The following is a 22,375-nucleotide window of genomic DNA, read 5'->3' on the forward strand; positions in this document are numbered from 1 at the left end:
GCTCCCCAGGTGAAGTCAGTATCTACTCTCTCTCTACTCTCCAGGTGAAGTCAGTCTCTACTCTCTCTCTACTCTCCAGGTGAAGTCAGTCTCTACTCTCTCTTTACTCTCCAGGTGAAGTCAGTCTCTACTCTCTCTCTCTACTCTCCAGGTGAAGTCAGTCTCTACTCTCTCTCTACTCCCCAGGTGAAGTCAGTCTCTACTCTCTCTCTACTCTCCAGGTGAAGTCAGTCTCTACTCTCTCTCTGCTCTCCAGGTGAAGTCAGTCTCTACTCTCTCTCTACTCTCCAGGTGAAGTCAGTCTCTACTCTCTCTCTACTCTCCAGGTGAAGTCAGACTCTACTCTCTCTCTACTCTCCAGGTGAAGTCAGTCTCTACTCTCTCTCTACTCCCCAGGTGAAGTCAGTCTCTACTCTCTCTCTGCTCTCCAGGTGAAGTCAGTCTCTACTCTCTCTCTACTCTCCAGGTGAAGTCAGTCTCTACTCTCTCTCTGCTCTCCAGGTGAAGTCAGTCTCTACTCTCTCTCTGCTCCCCAGGTGAAGTCAGTGGGTGTAACTCTACCAGAGTCTCTATTGTTTGTGTCTACTCTGGACGGGAGTCTACACGCTGTCTCCAAGCAGTCTGGAGACATCAAATGGACGCTCAAAGAAGGTCAGCACACGCTCTCACTCCCACATATTGTATATTATAATAATATATACAGTGGGGAAAAAAGGATTTAGTCAGCCACCAATTGTGCAAGTTCTCCCACTTAAAAAGATGAGAGAGGCCTGTAATTTTCATCATAGGTACACGTCAACTATGACAGACAAAATGAGGGAAAAAAATCCAGAAAATCACATTGTAGGATTTGTAATGAATTTATTTGCAAATGATGGTGGAAAATAAGTATTTGGTCACCTACAAACAAGCAAGATTTCTGGCTCTCACAGACCTGTAACTTCTTCTTTAAGAGGCTCCTCTGTCCTCCACTCGTTACCTGTATTAATGGCACCTGTTTGAACTTGTTATCAGTATAAAAGACACCTGTCCACAACCTCAAACAGTCACACTCCAAACTCCACTATGGCCAAGACCAAAGAGCTGTCAAAGGACACCAGAAACAAAATTGTAGACCTGCACCAGGCTGGGAAGACTGAATCTGCAATAGGTAAGCAGCTTGGTTTGAAGAAATCAACTGTGGGAGCAATTATTAGGAAATGGAAGACATACAAGACCACTGATAATCTACCTCGATCTGGGGCTCCACGCAAGATCTCACCCCGTGGGGTCAAAATGATCACAAGAACGGTGAGCAAAAATCCCAGAACCACACGGGGGGACCTAGTGAATGACCTGCAGAGAGCTGGGACCAAAGCAACAAAGCCTACCATCAGTAACACACTACGCCGCCAGGGATTCAAATCCTGCAGTGCCAGAGGTGTCCCCCTGCTTAAGCCAGTACATGTCCAGGCCCGTCTGAAGTTTGCTAGAGTGCATTTGGATGATCCAGAAGAGAATTGGGAGAATGTCATATGGTCAGATGAAACCAAAATAGAACTTTTTGGTAAAAACTCAACTCGTCGTGTTTGGAGGACAAAGAATGCTGAGTTTCATCCAAAGAACACCATACCTACTGTGAAGCATGGGGGTGGAAACATCATGCTTTGGGGCTGTTTTTCTGCAAAGGGACCAGGACGACTGATTCGTGTAAAGGAAAGAATGAATGGGCCATGTATCATGAGATTTTGAGTGAAAACCTCCTTCCATCAGCAAGGGCATTGAAGATGAAACGTGGCTGGGTCTTTCAGCATGACAATGATCCCAAACACACCGCCCGGGCAACGAAGGAGTGGCTTCGTAAGAAGCATTTCAAGGTCCTGGAGTGGCCTAGCCAGTCTCCAGATCTCAACCCCATAGAAAATCTTTGGAGGGAGTTGAAAGTCTGTGTTGCCCAGCGACAGCCCCAAAACATCACTGCTCTAGAGGAGATTTGCATGGAGGAATGGGCCAAAATACCAGCAAAAGTGTGTGAAAACCTTGTGAAGACTTACAGAAAACGTTTGACCTGTGTCATTGCCAACAAAGGGTATATAACAAAGTATTGAGAAACTTTTGTTATTGACCAAATACTTATTTTCCACCATAATTTGCAAATAAATTCATTAAAAATCCTACAATGTGATTTTCTGGATATTTTTTTCTCATTTTGTCTGTCATAGTTGACGTGTACCTATGATGAACATTACAGGCCTCATCTTTTTAAGTGGGAGAACTTGCACAATTGGTGGCTGACTAAATACTTTTTTCCCCCACTGTACGTACAGTATAGTAATATATACAGTATAGTATAATAATATATATAGTATAATAATATATACAGTATAGTATAATAATATATACAGTATAGTATAATAATATATACAGTATAGTATAATATACATACAGTATAGTATAATAATACATACAGTATAGTATAATAATATATACATACAGTATAGTATAATAATATATACATACAGTATAGTATAATAATATATACATACAGTATAGTATAATAATATATACAGTATAGTTTAATAATATATACAGTATAGTATAATAATATATACAGTATAGTATAATAATATATACAGTATAGTATAATAATACATACAGTATAGTATAATAATATATACAGTATAGTATAATAATATATACATACAGTATAGTATAATAATATATACATACAGTATAGTATAATAATATATACAGTATAGTATAATAATATATACAGTATAGTATAATAATATATACATACAGTATAGTATAATAATATATACAGTATAGTTTAATAATATATACAGTATAGTATAATAATATATACAGTATAGTATAATAATATATACAGTATAGTATAATAATACATACAGTATAGTATAATAATATATACAGTATAGTATAATAATATATACATACAGTATAGTATAATAATATATACATACAGTATAGTATAATAATATATACAGTATAGTATAATAATATATACAGTATAGTATAATAATATATACATACAGTATAGTATAATAATATATACATACAGTATAGTATAATAATATATACATACAGTATAGTATAATAATATACATACAGTATAGTATAATAATATATACATACAGTATAGTATAATAATATATACATACAGTATAGTATAATAATATATACATACAGTATAGTATAATAATATATACATACAGTATAGTATAATAATTATACAGTATAGTATAATAATTATACAGTATAGTATAATAATATATACATACACTATAGTATAATAATATATAATTTTTTTACATTTTTAGTCATTTAGCAGACGCTCTTATCCAGAGCGACTTACAGTTAGTGAGTGCATACATTTTTTTATATATACAGAAGATAGTTTGAGCCAATCAGTTGTGTTGTGACAAGGTAGGGGTGGTATACAGAAGATAGCCCTATTTGGTAAAAGACCAAGTCCATATTATGGCAAGAACAGCTCAAATAATCAAAGAGAAACGACAGTCCATCATTACTTTAAGACATGTTCAGTCAATACGGAAAATTTCAAGAACTTTTAAAGTTTCTTCAAGTGCAGTCGCAAAAACCATCAAGCGCTATGATGAAACTGGATCTCATGAGGACCGCCACAGGAAAGGAAGACCCAGAGTTTCCTCTGCTGCAGAGGATAAGTTCATTAGAGTTACCAACCTCAGAAATTGCAGCCAAAAAAAATGCTTCACGGAGTTCAAGTAACAGACACATCTCAACATCAACTGTTCAGAGGGGACTGTGTGAATCAGGCCTTCATGGTCGAATTGCTGCAAAGAAACCAATACTAAAGGACACCAATAAGAAGAAGAGACTTGCTTGGGCCAAGAAACATGAGCAATGTAAATTAGACCGGTGGAAATCTGTCCTTTGGTCTGGAGTCCAAATTTGAGATTTTTGGTTCCAACCGCCGTGTCTTTGTGAGACGCGGATTGGGTGAACGGATGATCTCTGCATGTGTAGTTCCCACCGTGAAGCATGGAGGAGGAGGTGTTATGGTGTGGGGGTGCTTTGCTGGTGACACTGTCTGTGATTTATTTAGAATTCAAGGAATACTTAACCAGCATGGCTACCACAGAATTCTGCAGTGATACGCCATCCCATCTGGTTTGGGCTTCGCATATGTGAGAACTCCTTCAAGACTGTTGGAAAAGCATTCCAGGTGAAGCTGGTTGAGAGAATGCCAAGAGTGTGCAAAGCTGTCATCAAGGCAAAGGGTGGCTACTTTGAAGAAGCTCAAATATAAAATATATTTAGATTTGTTTAACACTTTTTTGGTTACTACATGATTCCATATGTGTTATTTCATAGTTTTGATGTCTTCACTATTATTCTACAATGTAGAAAATAGTAAATATAAATTGATTTGCATTTTGAATATGCATCTCAATATTAGGACGGTGTTCTTAATGTTTGTACACTAACTGATGAACGTATTATTCATTCTGAACATTCCATCATTCTTCAATATTTTCTCTTGACTTATTCCAGATCCCATCATCCAGCTGCCTGTCTACCTTACTGAGTGAGTGGCTCTGCTACACACACTCACACACACACACACTCACATATTCACACACACACACACACTCGCACTCACACACTCACATATTCACACACACACACTCACTCACTCACTCACTCACTCACTCACTCACTCACACACACACACACACACACACACACACACACACACACACACACACACACACACACACACACACACACACACACACACACACACACACACACACACACACTCACACTCACTCACTCACTCACTCACTCACTCACTCACTCACTCACTCACTCACTCACTCACTCACTCACTCACTCACTCACTCACTCACTCACACATTCACACACACCTGTTAAACACTGCTACTGTGTGTGTGTTTTAGGCCAGGGTTTCTCCCGGACCCCAACGACGGCAGTCTCTACGTCCTGGGAGGAAAACACAAGGAAGGACTGATGGTGAGAGAGACGGACGGGAGAGAGGGAGGGAGGGGGGGAGGGAGGGAGGGAGGGAGGGGGAGGGAGGGAGGGAGGGAGGGGGAGAGGGAGGGAGGGAGGGAGAGAGATGATTTTCATATGAAAACTATCTGGAGTCTGTGTGTATTTGCGTATAGTATTGTCTAATAATTTAGTATTTTAATATATATAATAATAGTATAGTGTACTGTATAATATAGTATTGTCTATATGTCTCCAGAAACTGCCCTTCACCATCCCAGAGCTGGTCCAGTCGGCTCCCTGTAGGAGTTCTGATGGAATGCTCTACACTGGTGAGAGACGTCAGGAATGGGTTGGGGCTGGCAGGACGTCAGGAATGGGTTGGGGCTTGCAGGACGTCAGGAATGGGTTGGGGCTGGCAGGACGTCAGGAATGGGTTGGGGCTGGCAGGACGTCAGGAATGGGTTGGGGCGGGCAGGACGTCAGGAATGGGTTGGGGCTTGCAGGACGTCAGGAATGGGTTGGGGCTGGCAGGACGTCAGGAATGGGTTGGGGCTGGCAGGACGTCAGGAATGGGTTGGGGGCTGGCAGGACGTCAGTAATGGGTTGGGGCTGGCAGGACATCAGGAATGGGTTGGGGCTGGCAGGACGTCAGGAATGGGGCTGGCAGGACGTCAGGAATGGGGCTGGCAGGACGTCAGGAATGGGTTGGGGCTGGCAGGACGTCGGGAATGGGTTGGGGCTGGCAGGACATCAGGAATGGGTTGGGGCTGGCAGGACATCAGGAATGGGTTGGGGCGGGCAGGACGTCAGGAATGGGTTGGGGCTGGCAGGACATCAGGAATGGGGCTGGCAGGACGTCAGGAATGGGTTGGGGGCTGGCAGGACGTCAGGAATGGGTTGGGGCTGGCAGGACATCAGGAATGGGTTGGGGCGGGCAGGACGTCAGGAATGGGTTGGGGCTGGCAGGACATCAGGAATGGGTTGGGGCTGGCAGGACGTCAGGAATGGGTTGGGGCTGGCAGGACGTCAGGAATGGGTTGGGGCTGTCAGGACGTCAGGAATGGGTTGGGGCTGGCAGGACGTCAGGAATGGGTTGGGGCTGGCAGGACGTCAGGAATGGGTTGGGGCTGGCAGGACGTCAGGAATGGGTTGGGGCTGGCAGGACGTCAGGAATGGGTTGGGGCTGGCAGGACGTCAGGAATGGGTTGGGGGCTGGCAGGACGTCAGGAATGGGTTGGGGCTGGCAGGACGTCAGGAATGGGTTGGGGCTGGCAGGACGTCAGGAATGGGTTGGGGCTGTCAGGACATCAGGAATGGGTTGGGGCTGGCAGGACGTCAGTAATGGGGCTGGCAGGACGTCAGGAATGGGTTGGGGCTGGCAGGACATCAGGAATGGGTTGGGGCTGGCAGGACGTCAGGAATGGGTTGGGGCGGGCAGGACGTCAGGAATGGGTTGGGGCTGGCAGGACGTCAGGAATGGGTTGGGGCTGGCAGGACATCAGGAATGGGTTGGGGCTGGCAGGACGTCAGGAATGGGTTGGGGCTGGCAGGACGTCAGGAATGGGTTGGGGCTGGCAGGACGTCAGGAATGGGGCTGGCAGGACGTCAGGAATGGGTTGGGGCTGGCAGGACGTCAGGAATGGGTTGGGGCTGGCAGGACGTCAGGAATGGGTTGGGGCTGTCAGGACATCAGGAATGGGTTGGGGCTGGCAGGACGTCAGTAATGGGGCTGGCAGGACGTCAGGAATGGGTTGGGGCTGGCAGGACGTCAGGAATGGGTTGGGGCGGGCAGGACGTCAGGAATGGGTTGGGGCGGGCAGGACGTCAGGAATGGGTTGGGGCTGGCAGGACATCAGGAATGGGTTGGGGCGGGCAGGACGTCAGGAATGGGTTGGGGCTGGCAGGACGTCAGGAATGGGTTGGGGGCTGGCAGGACGTCAGGAATGGGTTGGGGCTGGCAGGACGTCAGGAATGGGTTGGGGCTGGCAGGACGTCAGGAATGGGTTGGGGCTGGCAGGACGTCAGGAATGGGGCTGGCAGGACGTCAGGAATGGGTTGGGGCTGGCAGGACGTCAGGAATGGGTTGGGGCTGGCAGGACGTCAGGAATGGGTTGGGGCTGGCAGGACGTCAGGAATGGGTTGGGGCTGGCAGGACATCAGGAATGGGTTGGGGCTGGCAGGACGTCAGGAATGGGGCTGGCAGGACGTCAGGAATGGGTTGGGGCTGGCAGGACGTCAGGAATGGGGTGGGGCTGGCAGGACGTCAGGAATGGGTTGGGGCTGGCAGGACGTCAGGAATGGGTTGGGGCTGGCAGGACGTCAGGAATGGGTTGGGGCTGGCAGGACGTCAGGAATGGGGCTGGCAGGACGTCAGGAATGGGTTGGGGCTGGCAGGACATCAGGAATGGGGCTGGCAGGACGTCAGGAATGGGTTGGGGCTGGCAGGACGTCAGGAATGGGTTGGGGCTGGCAGGACGTCAGGAATGGGTTGGGGCTGGCAGGACGTCAGGAATGGGTTGGGGCTGGCAGGACGTCAGGAATGGGTTGGGGCTGGCAGGACGTCAGGAATGGGTTGGGGCTGGCAGGACGTCAGGAATGGGTTGGGGCTGTCAGGACGTCAGGAATGGGGCTGGCAGGACGTCAGGAATGGGTTGGGGCTGGCAGGACGTCAGGAATGGGTTGGGGCTGGCAGGACGTCAGGAATGGGTTGGGGCTGGCAGGACGTCAGGAATGGGTTGGGGCGGGCAGGACGTCAGGAATGGGTTGGGGCTGGCAGGACGTCAGGAATGGGTTGGGGCTGGCAGGACGTCAGGAATGGGTTGGGGCTGGCAGGACGTCAGGAATGGGTTGGGGCTGGCAGGACGTCAGGAATGGGTTGGGGCTGGCAGGACGTCAGGAATGGGTTGGGGCTGGCAGGACGTCAGGAATGGGGCTGGCAGGACATCAGGAATGGGTTGGGGCTGGCAGGACGTCAGGAATGGGTTGGGGCTGGCAGGACGTCAGGAATGGGTTGGGGCTGGCAGGACGTCAGGAATGGGTTGGGGCTGGCAGGACGTCAGGAATGGGTTGGGGCTGGCAGGACGTCAGGAATGGGGCTGGCAGGACGTCAGGAATGGGTTGGGGCTGGCAGGACATCAGGAATGGGGCTGGCAGGACGTCAGGAATGGGTTGGGGCTGGCAGGACGTCAGGAATGGGGCTGGCAGGACGTCAGGAATGGGTTGGGGCTGGCAGGACATCAGGAATGGGTTGGGGCTGGCAGGACGTCAGGAATGGGTTGGGGCTGGCAGGACGTCAGGAATGGGGCTGGCAGGACGTCAGGAATGGGTTGGGGCTGGCAGGACGTCAGGAATGGGTTGGGGCTGGCAGGACGTCAGGAATGGGGCTGGCAGGACGTCAGGAATGGGTTGGGGCTGGCAGGACGTCAGGAATGGGTTGGGGCTGGCAGGACGTCAGGAATGGGTTGGGGCTGTCAGGACGTCAGTAATGGGGTGGGGCTGGCAGGACGTCAGGAATGGGTTGGGGCTTGCAGGACGTCAGGAATGGGTTGGGGCTGGCAGGACCTCAGGAATGGGTTGGGGCTGGCAGGACGTCAGGAATGGGTTGGGGCTGGCAGGACGTCAGGAATGGGGCTGGCAGGACGTCAGGAATGGGTTGGGGCGGGCAGGACGTCAGGAATGGGTTGGGGCGGGCAGGACGTCAGGAATGGGTTGGGGCTGGCAGGACGTCAGGAATGGGTTGGGGCTGGCAGGACGTCAGGAATGGGTTGGGGCTGGCAGGACGTCAGGAATGGGGCTGGCAGGACGTCAGGAATGGGTTGGGGCTGGCAGGACGTCAGGAATGGGGCTGGCAGGACGTCAGGAATGGGGCTGGCAGGACGTCAGGAATGGGTTGGGGCTGGCAGGACGTCAGGAATGGGTTGGGGCTGGCAGGACGTCAGGAATGGGTTGGGGCTGGCAGGACGTCAGGAATGGGTTGGGGCTTGCAGGACGTCAGGAATGGGTTGGGGCTGGCAGGACGTCAGGAATGGGTTGGGGCTGGCAGGACGTCAGGAATGGGTTGGGGCTGGCAGGACGTCAGGAATGGGGCTGGCAGGACGTCAGGAATGGGTTGGGGCGGGCAGGACGTCAGGAATGGGTTGGGGCTGGCAGGACGTCAGGAATGGGTTGGGGCTGGCAGGACGTCAGGAATGGGGCTGGCAGGACGTCAGGAATGGGTTGGGGCTGGCAGGACGTCAGGAATGGGGCGGGCAGGACGTCAGGAATGGGTTGGGGCTGGCAGGACGTCAGGAATGGGGCGGGCAGGACGTCAGGAATGGGTTGGGGCTGGCAGGACATCAGGAATGGGTTGGGGGCTGGCAGGACGTCAGGAATGGGTTGGGGCTGGCAGGACGTCAGGAATGGGTTGGGGGCTGGCAGGACGTCAGGAATGGGTTGGGGCTGGCAGGACGTCAGGAATGGGTTGGGGCTGGCAGGGCGTCAGGAATGGGTTGGGGCTGGCAGGACCTCAGGAATGGGTTGGGGCTGGCAGGACGTCAGGAATGGGGCTGGCAGGACGTCAGGAATGGGTTGGGGCTGGCAGGACGTCAGGAATGGGGCTGGCAGGACGTCAGGAATGGGGCTGGCAGGACGTCAGGAATGGGTTGGGGCTGGCAGGACGTCAGGAATGGGTTGGGGCTGGCAGGACGTCAGGAATGGGGCTGGCAGGACGTCAGGAATGGGGCTGGCAGGACGTCAGGAATGGGTTGGGGCTGGCAGGACGTCAGGAATGGGTTGGGGCGGGCAGGACGTCAGGAATGGGTTGGGGCGGGCAGGACGTCAGGAATGGGTTGGGGCTGGCAGGACGTCAGGAATGGGTTGGGGCTGGCAGGACGTCAGGAATGGGTTGGGGGCTGTCAGGACGTCAGGAATGGGTTGGGGGCTGGCAGGACGTCAGGAATGGGGCTGGCAGGACGTCAGGAATGGGTTGGGGCTGGCAGGACGTCAGGAATGGGTTGGGGCTGGCAGGACGTCAGGAATGGGTTGGGGCTGGCAGGACATCAGGAATGGGTTGGGGCTGGCAGGACGTCAGGAATGGGTTGGGGCTGGCAGGACGTCAGGAATGGGTTGGGGCTGGCAGGACGTCAGGAATGGGGCTGGCAGGACGTCAGGAATGGGTTGGGGCTGGCAGGACATCAGGAATGGGTTGGGGCTGGCAGGACGTCAGGAATGGGTTGGGGCTGGCAGGACGTCAGGAATGGGTTGGGGCTGGCAGGACGTCAGGAATGGGTTGGGGCTGGCAGGACGTCAGGAATGGGTTGGGGCTGGCAGGACATCAGGAATGGGTTGGGGCTGGCAGGACGTCAGGAATGGGTTGGGGCTGGCAGGACGTCAGGAATGGGTTGGGGCTGGCAGGACGTCAGGAATGGGTTGGGGGCTGGCAGGACGTCAGGAATGGGTTGGGGCTGGCAGGACATCAGGAATGGGTTGGGGCTGGCAGGACGTCAGGAATGGGTTGGGGCTGGCAGGACGTCAGGAATGGGTTGGGGGCTGGCAGGACGTCAGGAATGGGTTGGGGCTGTCAGGACGTCAGGAATGGGTTGGGGCTGGCAGGACATCAGGAATGAGGCTGTCAGGACATCAGTAATGAGGCTGTCAGGACATCAGTAATGAGGCTGTCAGGACATCAGTAATGAGGCTGTCAGGACATCAGTAATGAGGCTGTCAGGACATCAGTAATGAGGCTGTCAGGACATCAGTAATGAGGCTGTCAGGCGTTCAGTAATGAGGCTGTCAGGACATCAGTAATGAGGCTGTCAGGACATCAGTAATGAGGCTGTCAGGACATCAGTAATGAGGCTGTCAGGACATCAGTAATGAGGCTGTCAGGACATCAGTAATGAGGCTGTCAGGACATCAGTAATGTGTTGAGGCTGTCAGGACATCAGTAATGAGGCTGTCAGGACATCAGTAATGAGGCTGTCAGGACATCAGTAATGAGGCTGTCAGGACATCAGTAATGAGGCTGTCAGGACATCAGTAATGAGGCTGTCAGGACATCAGAAATGAGGCTGTCAGGACATCAGTAATGAGGCTGTCAGGACATCAGTAATGAGGCTGTCAGGACATCAGTAATGAGGCTGTCAGGACATCAGTAATGAGGCTGTCAGGACATCAGTAATGAGGCTGTCAGGACATCAGTAATGAGGCTGTCAGGACATCAGTAATGAGGCTGTCAGGACATCAGTAATGAGGCTGTCAGGACATCAGTAATGAGGCTGTCAGGACATCAGTAATGAGGCTGTCAGGACATCAGTAATGAGGCTGTCAGGACATCAGTAATGAGGCTGTCAGGACATCAGTAATGAGGCTGTCAGGACATCAGTAATGAGGCTGTCAGGACGTCAGGAATGGGGCTGGCAGGACGTCAGGAATGGGTTGGGGCTGGCAGGACGTCAGGAATGGGTTGGGGCTGGCAGGACGTCAGGAATGGGTTGGGGCTGGCAGGACGTCAGGAATGGGTTGGGGCTGGCAGGACGTCAGGAATGGGGCTGGCAGGACGTCAGGAATGGGGCTGGCAGGACGTCAGGAATGGGTTGGGGCTGGCAGGACGTCAGGAATGGGTTGGGGCTGGCAGGACGTCAGGAATGGGTTGGGGCTGGCAGGACGTCAGGAATGGGGCGGGCAGGACGTCAGGAATGGGTTGGGGCTGGCAGGACGTCAGGAATGGGTTGGGGCTGGCAGGACGTCAGGAATGGGTTGGGGGCTGTCAGGACGTCAGGAATGGGTTGGGGGCTGGCAGGACGTCAGGAATGGGGCTGGCAGGACGTCAGGAATGGGTTGGGGCTGGCAGGACATCAGGAATGGGTTGGGGGCTGGCAGGACGTCAGGAATGGGGCTGGCAGGACGTCAGGAATGGGTTGGGGCTGGCAGGACGTCAGGAATGGGTTGGGGCTGGCAGGACGTCAGGAATGGGTTGGGGCTGGCAGGACGTCAGGAATGGGTTGGGGCTGGCAGGACGTCAGGAATGGGTTGGGGCTGGCAGGACGTCAGGAATGGGTTGGGGCTGGCAGGACGTCAGGAATGGGTTGGGGCTGGCAGGACGTCAGGAATGGGTTGGGGCGGGCAGGACGTCAGGAATGGGTTGGGGCGGGCAGGACGTCAGGAATGGGTTGGGGCTGGCAGGACATCAGGAATGGGTTGGGGCTGGCAGGACGTCAGGAATGGGTTGGGGGCTGGCAGGACGTCAGGAATGGGTTGGGGCTGGCAGGACATCAGGAATGGGTTGGGGGCTGGCAGGACGTCAGGAATGGGTTGGGGCTGGCAGGACATCAGGAATGGGTTGGGGCTGGCAGGACGTCAGGAATGGGTTGGGGCTGTCAGGACGTCAGGAATGGGTTGGGGCTGGCAGGACATCAGGAATGAGGCTGGCAGGACATCAGGAATGAGGCTGTCAGGACATCAGTAATGAGGCTGTCAGGACATCAGTAATGAGGCTGTCAGGACATCAGTAATGAGGCTGTCAGGACATCAGTAATGAGGCTGTCAGGACATCAGTAATGAGGCTGTCAGGACATCAGTAATGAGGCTGTCAGGCGTTCAGTAATGAGGCTGTCAGGACATCAGTAATGAGGCTGTCAGGACATCAGTAATGAGGCTGTCAGGACATCAGTAATGAGGCTGTCAGGACATCAGTAATGAGGCTGTCAGGACATCAGTAATGAGGCTGTCAGGACATCAGTAATGTGTTGAGGCTGTCAGGACATCAGTAATGAGGCTGTCAGGACATCAGTAATGAGGCTGTCAGGACATCAGTAATGAGGCTGTCAGGACATCAGTAATGAGGCTGTCAGGACATCAGTAATGAGGCTGTCAGGACATCAGAAATGAGGCTGTCAGGACATCAGTAATGAGGCTGTCAGGACATCAGTAATGAGGCTGTCAGGACATCAGTAATGAGGCTGTCAGGACATCAGTAATGAGGCTGTCAGGACATCAGTAATGAGGCTGTCAGGACATCAGTAATGAGGCTGTCAGGACATCAGTAATGAGGCTGTCAGGACATCAGTAATGAGGCTGTCAGGACATCAGTAATGAGGCTGTCAGGACATCAGTAATGAGGCTGTCAGGACGTCAGGAATGGGGCTGGCAGGACGTCAGGAATGGGTTGGGGCTGGCAGGACGTCAGGAATGGGTTGGGGCTGGCAGGACGTCAGGAATGGGTTGGGGCTGGCAGGACGTCAGGAATGGGGCTGGCAGGACGTCAGGAATGGGTTGGGGGCTGGCAGGACGTCAGGAATGGGGCTGGCAGGACGTCAGGAATGGGTTGGGGCTGGCAGGACATCAGGAATGGGTTGGGGCTGGCAGGACATCAGGAATGGGTTGGGGCTGGCAGGACGTCAGGAATGGGTTGGGGCTGGCAGGACGTCAGGAATGGGTTGGGGCTGGCAGGACATCAGGAATGGGTTGGGGCTGGCAGGACGTCAGGAATGGGTTGGGGCTGTCAGGACGTCAGGAATGGGTTGGGGCTGGCAGGACGTCAGGAATGGGTTGGGGCTGGCAGGACGTCAGGAATGGGTTGGGGGCTGGCAGGACGTCAGGAATGGGTTGGGGCTGTCAGGACGTCAGGAATGGGTTGGGGCTGGCAGGACGTCAGGAATGGGTTGGGGCTGGCAGGACGTCAGGAATGGGTTGGGGCGGGCAGGACGTCAGGAATGGGTTGGGGCTGGCAGGACGTCAGGAATGGGTTGGGGCTGGCAGGACGTCAGGAATGGGTTGGGGCTGGCAGGACGTCAGGAATGGGTTGGGGCTGGCAGGACGTCAGGAATGGGTTGGGGCTGGCAGGACGTCAGGAATGGGTTGGGGCTGGCAGGACGTCAGGAATGGGTTGGGGGCTGGCAGGACGTCAGGAATGGGTTGGGGCTGTCAGGACGTCAGGAATGGGGCTGGCAGGACGTCAGGAATGGGTTGGGGCTGGCAGGACATCAGGAATGGGTTGGGGCTGGCAGGACGTCAGTAATGAGGCTGGCAGGACATCAGGAATGAGGCTGTCAGGACATCAGTAATGAGGCTGTCAGGACATCAGTAATGAGGCTGTCAGGACATCAGTAATGAGGCTGTCAGGACATCAGTAATGAGGCTGTCAGGACATCAGTAATGAGGCTGTCAGGACATCAGTAATGAGGCTGTCAGGACATCAGTAATGAGGCTGTCAGGCGTTCAGTAATGAGGCTGTCAGGACATCAGTAATGAGGCTGTCAGGACATCAGTAATGAGGCTGTCAGGACATCAGTAATGAGGCTGTCAGGACATCAGTAATGAGGCTGTCAGGACATCAGTAATGAGGCTGTCAGGACATCAGTAATGTGTTGAGGCTGTCAGGACATCAGTAATGAGGCTGTCAGGACATCAGTAATGAGGCTGTCAGGACATCAGTAATGAGGCTGTCAGGACATCAGTAATGAGGCTGTCAGGACATCAGTAATGAGGCTGTCAGGACATCAGAAATGAGGCTGTCAGGACATCAGTAATGAGGCTGTCAGGACATCAGTAATGAGGCTGTCAGGACATCAGTAATGAGGCTGTCAGGACATCAGTAATGAGGCTGTCAGGACATCAGTAATGAGGCTGTCAGGACATCAGTAATGAGGCTGTCAGGACATCAGTAATGAGGCTGTCAGGACATCAGTAATGAGGCTGTCAGGACATCAGTAATGAGGCTGTCAGGACATCAGTAATGAGGCTGTCAGGACGTCAGGAATGGGGCTGGCAGGACGTCAGGAATGGGTTGGGGCTGGCAGGACGTCAGGAATGGGTTGGGGCTGGCAGGACGTCAGGAATGGGTTGGGGCTGGCAGGACGTCAGGAATGGGTTGGGGCTGGCAGGACGTCAGGAATGGGTTGGGGCTGGCAGGACGTCAGGAATGGGGCTGGCAGGACGTCAGGAATGGGTTGGGGCTGGCAGGACATCAGGAATGGGTTGGGGCTGGCAGGACGTCAGGAATGGGTTGGGGCGGGCAGGACGTCAGGAATGGGTTGGGGCTGGCAGGACGTCAGGAATGGGTTGGGGCTGGCAGGACATCAGGAATGGGTTGGGGCTGTCAGGACGTCAGGAATGGGTTGGGGGCTGGCAGGACGTCAGGAATGGGGCTGGCAGGACGTCAGGAATGGGTTGGGGCTGGCAGGACGTCAGGAATGGGTTGGGGCTGGCAGGACGTCAGGAATGGGTTGGGGCTGGCAGGACGTCAGGAATGGGGCGGGCAGGACGTCAGGAATGGGTTGGGGCTGGCAGGACGTCAGGAATGGGTTGGGGCTGGCAGGACATCAGGAATGGGTTGGGGGCTGTCAGGACGTCAGGAATGGGTTGGGGGCTGGCAGGACGTCAGGAATGGGGCTGGCAGGACGTCAGGAATGGGTTGGGGCTGGCAGGACGTCAGGAATGGGTTGGGGGCTGTCAGGACGTCAGGAATGGGTTGGGGGCTGGCAGGACGTCAGGAATGGGGCTGGCAGGACGTCAGGAATGGGTTGGGGCTGGCAGGACATCAGGAATGGGTTGGGGCTGGCAGGACATCAGGAATGGGTTGGGGCTGGCAGGACGTCAGGAATGGGTTGGGGCTGGCAGGACATCAGGAATGGGTTGGGGCTGGCAGGACGTCAGGAATGGGGCTGGCAGGACGTCAGGAATGGGTTGGGGCTGGCAGGACGTCAGGAATGGGGCTGGCAGGACGTCAGGAATGGGTTGGGGCTGGCAGGACGTCAGGAATGGGTTGGGGCTGGCAGGACGTCAGGAATGGGTTGGGGGCTGGCAGGACGTCAGGAATGGGTTGGGGCTGTCAGGACGTCAGGAATGGGTTGGGGCTGGCAGGACGTCAGGAATGGGTTGGGGCTGGCAGGACGTCAGGAATGGGTTGGGGCTGGCAGGACGTCAGGAATGAGGCTGTCAGGACATCAGTAATGAGGCTGTCAGGACATCAGTAATGAGGCTGTCAGGACATCAGTAATGAGGCTGTCAGGACATCAGTAATGAGGCTGTCAGGACATCAGTAATGAGGCTGTCAGGCGTTCAGTAATGAGGCTGTCAGGACATCAGTAATGAGGCTGTCAGGACATCAGTAATGAGGCTGTCAGGACATCAGTAATGAGGCTGTCAGGACATCAGTAATGAGGCTGTCAGGACATCAGTAATGAGGCTGTCAGGACATCAGTAATGTGTTGAGGCTGTCAGGACATCAGTAATGAGGCTGTCAGGACATCAGTAATGAGGCTGTCAGGACATCAGTAATGAGGCTGTCAGGACATCAGTAATGAGGCTGTCAGGACATCAGTAATGAGGCTGTCAGGACATCAGAAATGAGGCTGTCAGGACATCAGTAATGAGGCTGTCAGGACATCAGTAATGAGGCTGTCAGGACATCAGTAATGAGGCTGTCAGGACATCAGTAATGAGGCTGTCAGGACATCAGTAATGAGGCTGTCAGGACATCAGTAATGAGGCTGTCAGGACATCAGTAATGAGGCTGTCAGGACATCAGTAATGAGGCTGTCAGGACATCAGTAATGAGGCTGTCAGGACATCAGTAATGAGGCTGTCAGGACATCAGTAATGAGGCTGTCAGGACATCAGTAATGAGGCTGTCAGGACATCAGTAATGAGGCTGTCAGGACGTCAGTAATGAGGCTGTCAGGACGTCAGTAATGAGGCTGTCAGGACATCAGTAATGAGGCTGTCAGGACATCAGTAATGAGGCTGGCAGGACATCAGTAATGTGTTGAGGCTGTCAGGACATCAGTAATGAGGCTGTCAGGACATCAGGAATGAGGCTGTCAGGACATCAGGAATGAGGCTGTCAGGACATCAGTAATGTGTTGAGGCTGTCAGGACATCAGTAATGAGGCTGTCAGGACATCAGTAATGAGGCTGGCAGGACATCAGTAATGAGGCTGTCAGGACATCAGGAATGAGGCTGGCAGGACGTCAGTAATGAGGCTGTCAGGACATCAGTAATGAGGCTGTCAGGCCATCAGTAATGAGGCTGTCAGGACATCAGTAATGAGGTGTGTGTGTGTGTGTGTGTGTGTGTGTGTGTGTGTGTGTGTGTGTGTGTGTGTGTGTGTGTGTGTGTAGGTAAGAAGCAGGATGTATGGTTCGTGGTGGACCCCCAGACAGGAGAGAAACAGACCAGTCTATCTACATCCTCATCTGACTCCATCTGCCCCAACGCACCTCTGTTATACATAGGACGTACAGGTAACTAACTAGTCAATACCACTCTATTCTATCTAACTCTATATGTCCCAACACACCACTGGTATACATAGGACCACAGGTAACTAACTAGTCAATACCACTCTATTCTATCTAACTCTATATGTCCCAACACACCACTGGTATACATAGGACGTACAGGTAACTAACTAGTCAATACCACTCTATTCTATCTAACTCTATATGTCCCAACACACCACTGGTATACATAGGACCACAGGTAACTAACTAGTCAATACCACTCTATTCTATCTAACTCTATATGTCCCAACACACCACTGGTATACATAGGACGTACAGGTAACTAACTAGTCAATACTACTCTATTCTATCTAACTCTATATGTCCCAACACACCACTGGTATACATAGGACGGACAGGTAACTAACTAGTCAATACCACTCTATTCTATCTAACTCTATATGTCCCAACACACCACTGGTATACATAGGACGGACAGGTAACTAACTAGTCAATACTACTCTATTCTATCTAACTCTATATGTCCCAACACACCACTGTTATACATAGGACGGACAGGTAACTAACTAGTCAATACTACTCTATTCTATCTAACTCTATATGTCCCAACACACCACTGGTATACATAGGACCACAGGTAACTAACTAGTCAATACCACTCTATTCTATCTAACTCTATATGTCCCAACACACCACTGGTATACATAGGACGGACAGGTAACTAACTAGTCAATACTACTCTATTCTATCTAACTCTATATGTCCCAACACACCACTGGTATACATAGGACGGACAGGTAACTAACTAGTCAATACCACTCTATTCTATCTAACTCTATATGTCCCAACACACCACTGGTATACATAGGACCACAGGTAACTAACTAGTCAATACTACTCTATTCTATCTAACTCTATATGTCCCAACACACCACTGGTATACATAGGACCACAGGTAACTAACTAGTCAATACCACTCTATTCTATCTAACTCTATATGTCCCAACACACCACTGGTATACATAGGACCACAGGTAACTAACTAGTCAATACCACTCTATTCTATCTAACTCTATATGTCCCAACACACCACTGGTATACATAGGACGGACAGGTAACTAACTAGTCAATACCACTCTATTCTATCTAACTCTATATGTCCCAACACACCACTGGTATACATAGGACGTACAGGTAACTAACTAGTCAATACTACTCTATTCTATCTAACTCTATATGTCCCAACACACCACTGGTATACATAGGACCACAGGTAACTAACTAGTCAATACTACTCTATTCTATCTAACTCTATATGTCCCAACACACCACTGGTATACATAGGACCACAGGTAACTAACTAGTCAATACTACTCTATTCTATCTAACTCTATATGTCCCAACACACCACTGGTATACATAGGACCACAGGTAACTAACTAGTCAATACCACTCTATTCTATCTAACTCTATATGTCCCAACACACCACTGGTATACATAGGACGGACAGGTAACTAACTAGTCAATACCACTCTATTCTATCTAACTCTATATGTCCCAACACACCACTGGTATACATAGGACGTACAGGTAACTAACTAGTCAATACTACTCTATTCTATCTAACTCTATATGTCCCAACACACCACTGGTATACATAGGACCACAGGTAACTAACTAGTCAATACCACTCTATTCTATCTAACTCTATATGTCCCAACACACCACTGGTATACATAGGACCACAGGTAACTAACTAGTCAATACCACTCTATTCTATCTAACTCTATATGTCCCAACACACCACTGGTATACATAGGACCACAGGTAACTAACTAGTCAATACTACTCTATTCTATCTAACTCTATATGTCCCAACACACCACTGGTATACATAGGACCACAGGTAACTAACTAGTCAATACTACTCTATTCTATCTAACTCTATATGTCCCAACACACCACTGGTATACATAGGACGGACAGGTAACTAACTAGTCAATACCACTCTATTCTATCTAACTCTATATGTCCCAACACACCACTGGTATACATAGGACCACAGGTAACTAACTAGTCAATACTACTCTATTCTATCTAACTCTATATGTCCCAACACACCACTGGTATACATAGGACCACAGGTAACTAACTAGTCAATACCACTCTATTCTATCTAACTCTATATGTCCCAACACACCACTGGTATACATAGGACCACAGGTAACTAACTAGTCAATACCACTCTATTCTATCTAACTCTATATGTCCCAACACACCACTGGTATACATAGGACCACAGGTAACTAACTAGTCAATACCACTCTATTCTATCTAACTCTATATGTCCCAACACACCACTGGTATACATAGGACGTACAGGTAACTAACTAGTCAATACTACTCTATTCTATCTAACTCTATATGTCCCAACACACCACTGGTATACATAGGACCACGGGTAAATAACTAGTCAATACCACTCTATTCTATCTAACTCTATATGTCCCAACACACCACTGGTATACATAGGACGTACAGGTAACTAACTAGTCAATACTACTCTATTCTATCTAACTCTATATGTCCCAACACACCACTGGTATACATAGGACCACAGGTAACTAACTAGTCAATACTACTCTATTCTATCTAACTCTATATGTCCCAACACACCACTGGTATACATAGGACGGACAGGTAACTAACTAGTCAATACTACTCTATTCTATCTAACTCTATATGTCCCAACACACCACTGGTATACATAGGACCACAGGTAACTAACTAGTCAACACTACTCTATTCTATCTAACTCTACTATACTATACTACTCTACTCAGTTCTACTCTACTCAGTTCTACTGTTCTCTACTCAGTTCTACTGTTCTCTACTCAGTTCTACTGTTCTCTACTCAGTTCTACTGTTCTCTACTCAGTTCTACTGTTCTCTACTCAGTTCTACTCTACTCAGTTCTACTGTTCTCTACTCAGTTCTACTGTTCTCTACTCAGTTCTACTGTTCTCTACTCAGTTCTACTGTTCTCTACTCAGTTCTACTGTTCTCTACTCAGTTCTACTCTACTCAGTTCTACTCTACTCAGTTCTACTGTTCTCTACTCAGTTCTACTGTTCTCTACTCAGTTCTACTGTTCTCTACTCAGTTCTACTGTTCTCTACTCAGTTCTACTCTACTCAGTTCTACTGTTCTCTACTCAGTTCTACTGTTCTCTACTCAGTTCTACTGTTCTCTACTCAGTTCTACTGTTCTCTACTCAGTTCTACTGTTCTCTACTCAGTTCTACTGTTCTCTACTCAGTTCTACTGTTCTCTACTCAGTTCTACTCTACTCAGTTCTACTCAGTTCTACTGTTCTCTACTCAGTTCTACTGTTCTCTACTCAGTTCTACTGTTCTCTACTCAGTTCTACTCTACTCAGTTCTACTGTTCTCTACTCAGTTCTACTGTTCTCTACTCAGTTCTACTGTTCTCTACTCAGTTCTACTGTTCTCTACTCAGTTCTACTCTACTCAGTTCTACTCTACTCAGTTCTACTCTACTCAGTTCTACTGTTCTCTACTCAGTTCTACTGTTCTCTACTCAGTTCTACTGTTCTCTACTCAGTTCTACTGTTCTCTACTCAGTTCTACTCTACTCAGTTCTACTCTACTCAGTTCTACTCTACTCAGTTCTACTCTACTCAGTTCTACTGTTCTCTACTCAGTTCTCCTGTTCTCTACTCAGTTCTACTCTTCTCTACTCAGTTCTACTCTACTCTACTCAGTTCTACTGTTCTCTACTCAGTTCTACTCTACTCTACTCAGTTCTACTGTTCTCTACTCAGTTCTACTGTTCTCTACTCAGTTCTACTCTACTCAGTTCTACTCTACTCAGTTCTACTGTTCTCTACTCAGTTCTACTGTTCTCTACTCAGTTCTACTGTTCTCTACTCAGTTCTACTGTTCTCTACTCAGTTCTACTGTTCTCTACTCAGTTCTACTGTTCTCTACTCAGTTCTACTGTTCTCTACTCAGTTCTACTCTACTCTACTCAGTTCTACTGTTCTCTACTCAGTTCTACTGTTCTCTACTCAGTTCTACTGTTCTCTACTCAGTTCTACTGTTCTCTACTCAGTTCTACTGTTCTTTACTCAGTTCTACTGTTCTCTACTCAGTTCTACTGTTCTCTACTCAGTTCTACTCTACTCTACTCAGTTCTACTGTTCTCTACTCAGTTCTACTGTTCTCTACTCAGTTCTACTGTTCTCTACTCAGTTCTACTGTTCTCTACTCAGTTCTACTGTTCTCTACTCAGTTCTACTCCATTCTACTGTTCTCTACTCCATTCTACTGTTCTCTACTCAGTTCTACTGTTCTCTACTCCGTTCTACTGTTCTCTACTCCGTTCTACTGTTCTCTACTCCGTTCTACTGTTCTCTACTCAGTTCTACTGTTCTCTACTCCGTTCTACTGTTCTCTACTCCGTTCTACTGTTCTCTACTCAGTTCTACTGTTCTCTACTCAGTTCTACTGTTCTCTACTCAGTTCTACTGTTCTCTACTCAGTTCTACTCTTCTCTACTCAGTTCTACTCTACTCTACTCAGTTCTACTGTTCTCTACTCAGTTCTACTCTACTCTACTCAGTTCTACTGTTCTCTACTCAGTTCTACTGTTCTCTACTCAGTTCTACTCTACTCAGTTCTACTCTACTCAGTTCTACTGTTCTCTACTCAGTTCTACTGTTCTCTACTCAGTTCTACTGTTCTCTACTCAGTTCTACTGTTCTCTACTCAGTTCTACTGTTCTCTACTCAGTTCTACTGTTCTCTACTCAGTTCTACTGTTCTCTACTCAGTTCTACTCTACTCAGTTCTACTCTACTCAGTTCTACTGTTCTCTACTCAGTTCTACTGTTCTCTACTCAGTTCTACTGTTCTCTACTCAGTTCTACTGTTCTCTACTCAGTTCTACTGTTCTCTACTCAGTTCTACTCTACTCTACTCAGTTCTACTGTTCTCTACTCAGTTCTACTCTACTCAGTTCTACTGTTCTCTACTCAGTTCTACTGTTCTCTACTCAGTTCTACTGTTCTCTACTCAGTTCTACTCTACTCAGTTCTACTGTTCTCTACTCAGTTCTACTCTACTCTACTC

At 49.8% G+C, this 22,375-nt stretch overlaps 1 protein-coding gene across 1 annotated transcript in view; it reads left to right on the top strand.

Moving 5' to 3' along the window:
* Nucleotides 1-501: 501 nt before the first annotated feature.
* The window catches only part of LOC311125825 (serine/threonine-protein kinase/endoribonuclease IRE1-like), a gene marked incomplete at both ends in the record, with an annotated part of 57,217 nt that continues 35,343 nt past the window's right edge, over nucleotides 502-22,375 (top strand). The window contains 5 exons of the mRNA XM_084199855.1: nucleotides 502-651; nucleotides 4,537-4,570; nucleotides 4,947-5,019; nucleotides 5,258-5,330; nucleotides 17,101-17,223. Of these exons, the coding sequence (XP_084055981.1) occupies nucleotides 502-651; nucleotides 4,537-4,570; nucleotides 4,947-5,019; nucleotides 5,258-5,330; nucleotides 17,101-17,223 (453 nt within the window). The remainder of the gene's footprint in view (nucleotides 652-4,536; nucleotides 4,571-4,946; nucleotides 5,020-5,257; nucleotides 5,331-17,100; nucleotides 17,224-22,375) is intronic.

Source organism: Coregonus lavaretus (assembly GCF_964263955.1).
Source record: "Coregonus lavaretus genome assembly, contig: HAP1_SCAFFOLD_2996, whole genome shotgun sequence".
NCBI classification, from domain to species: Eukaryota; Metazoa; Chordata; class Actinopteri; order Salmoniformes; family Salmonidae; genus Coregonus; species Coregonus lavaretus.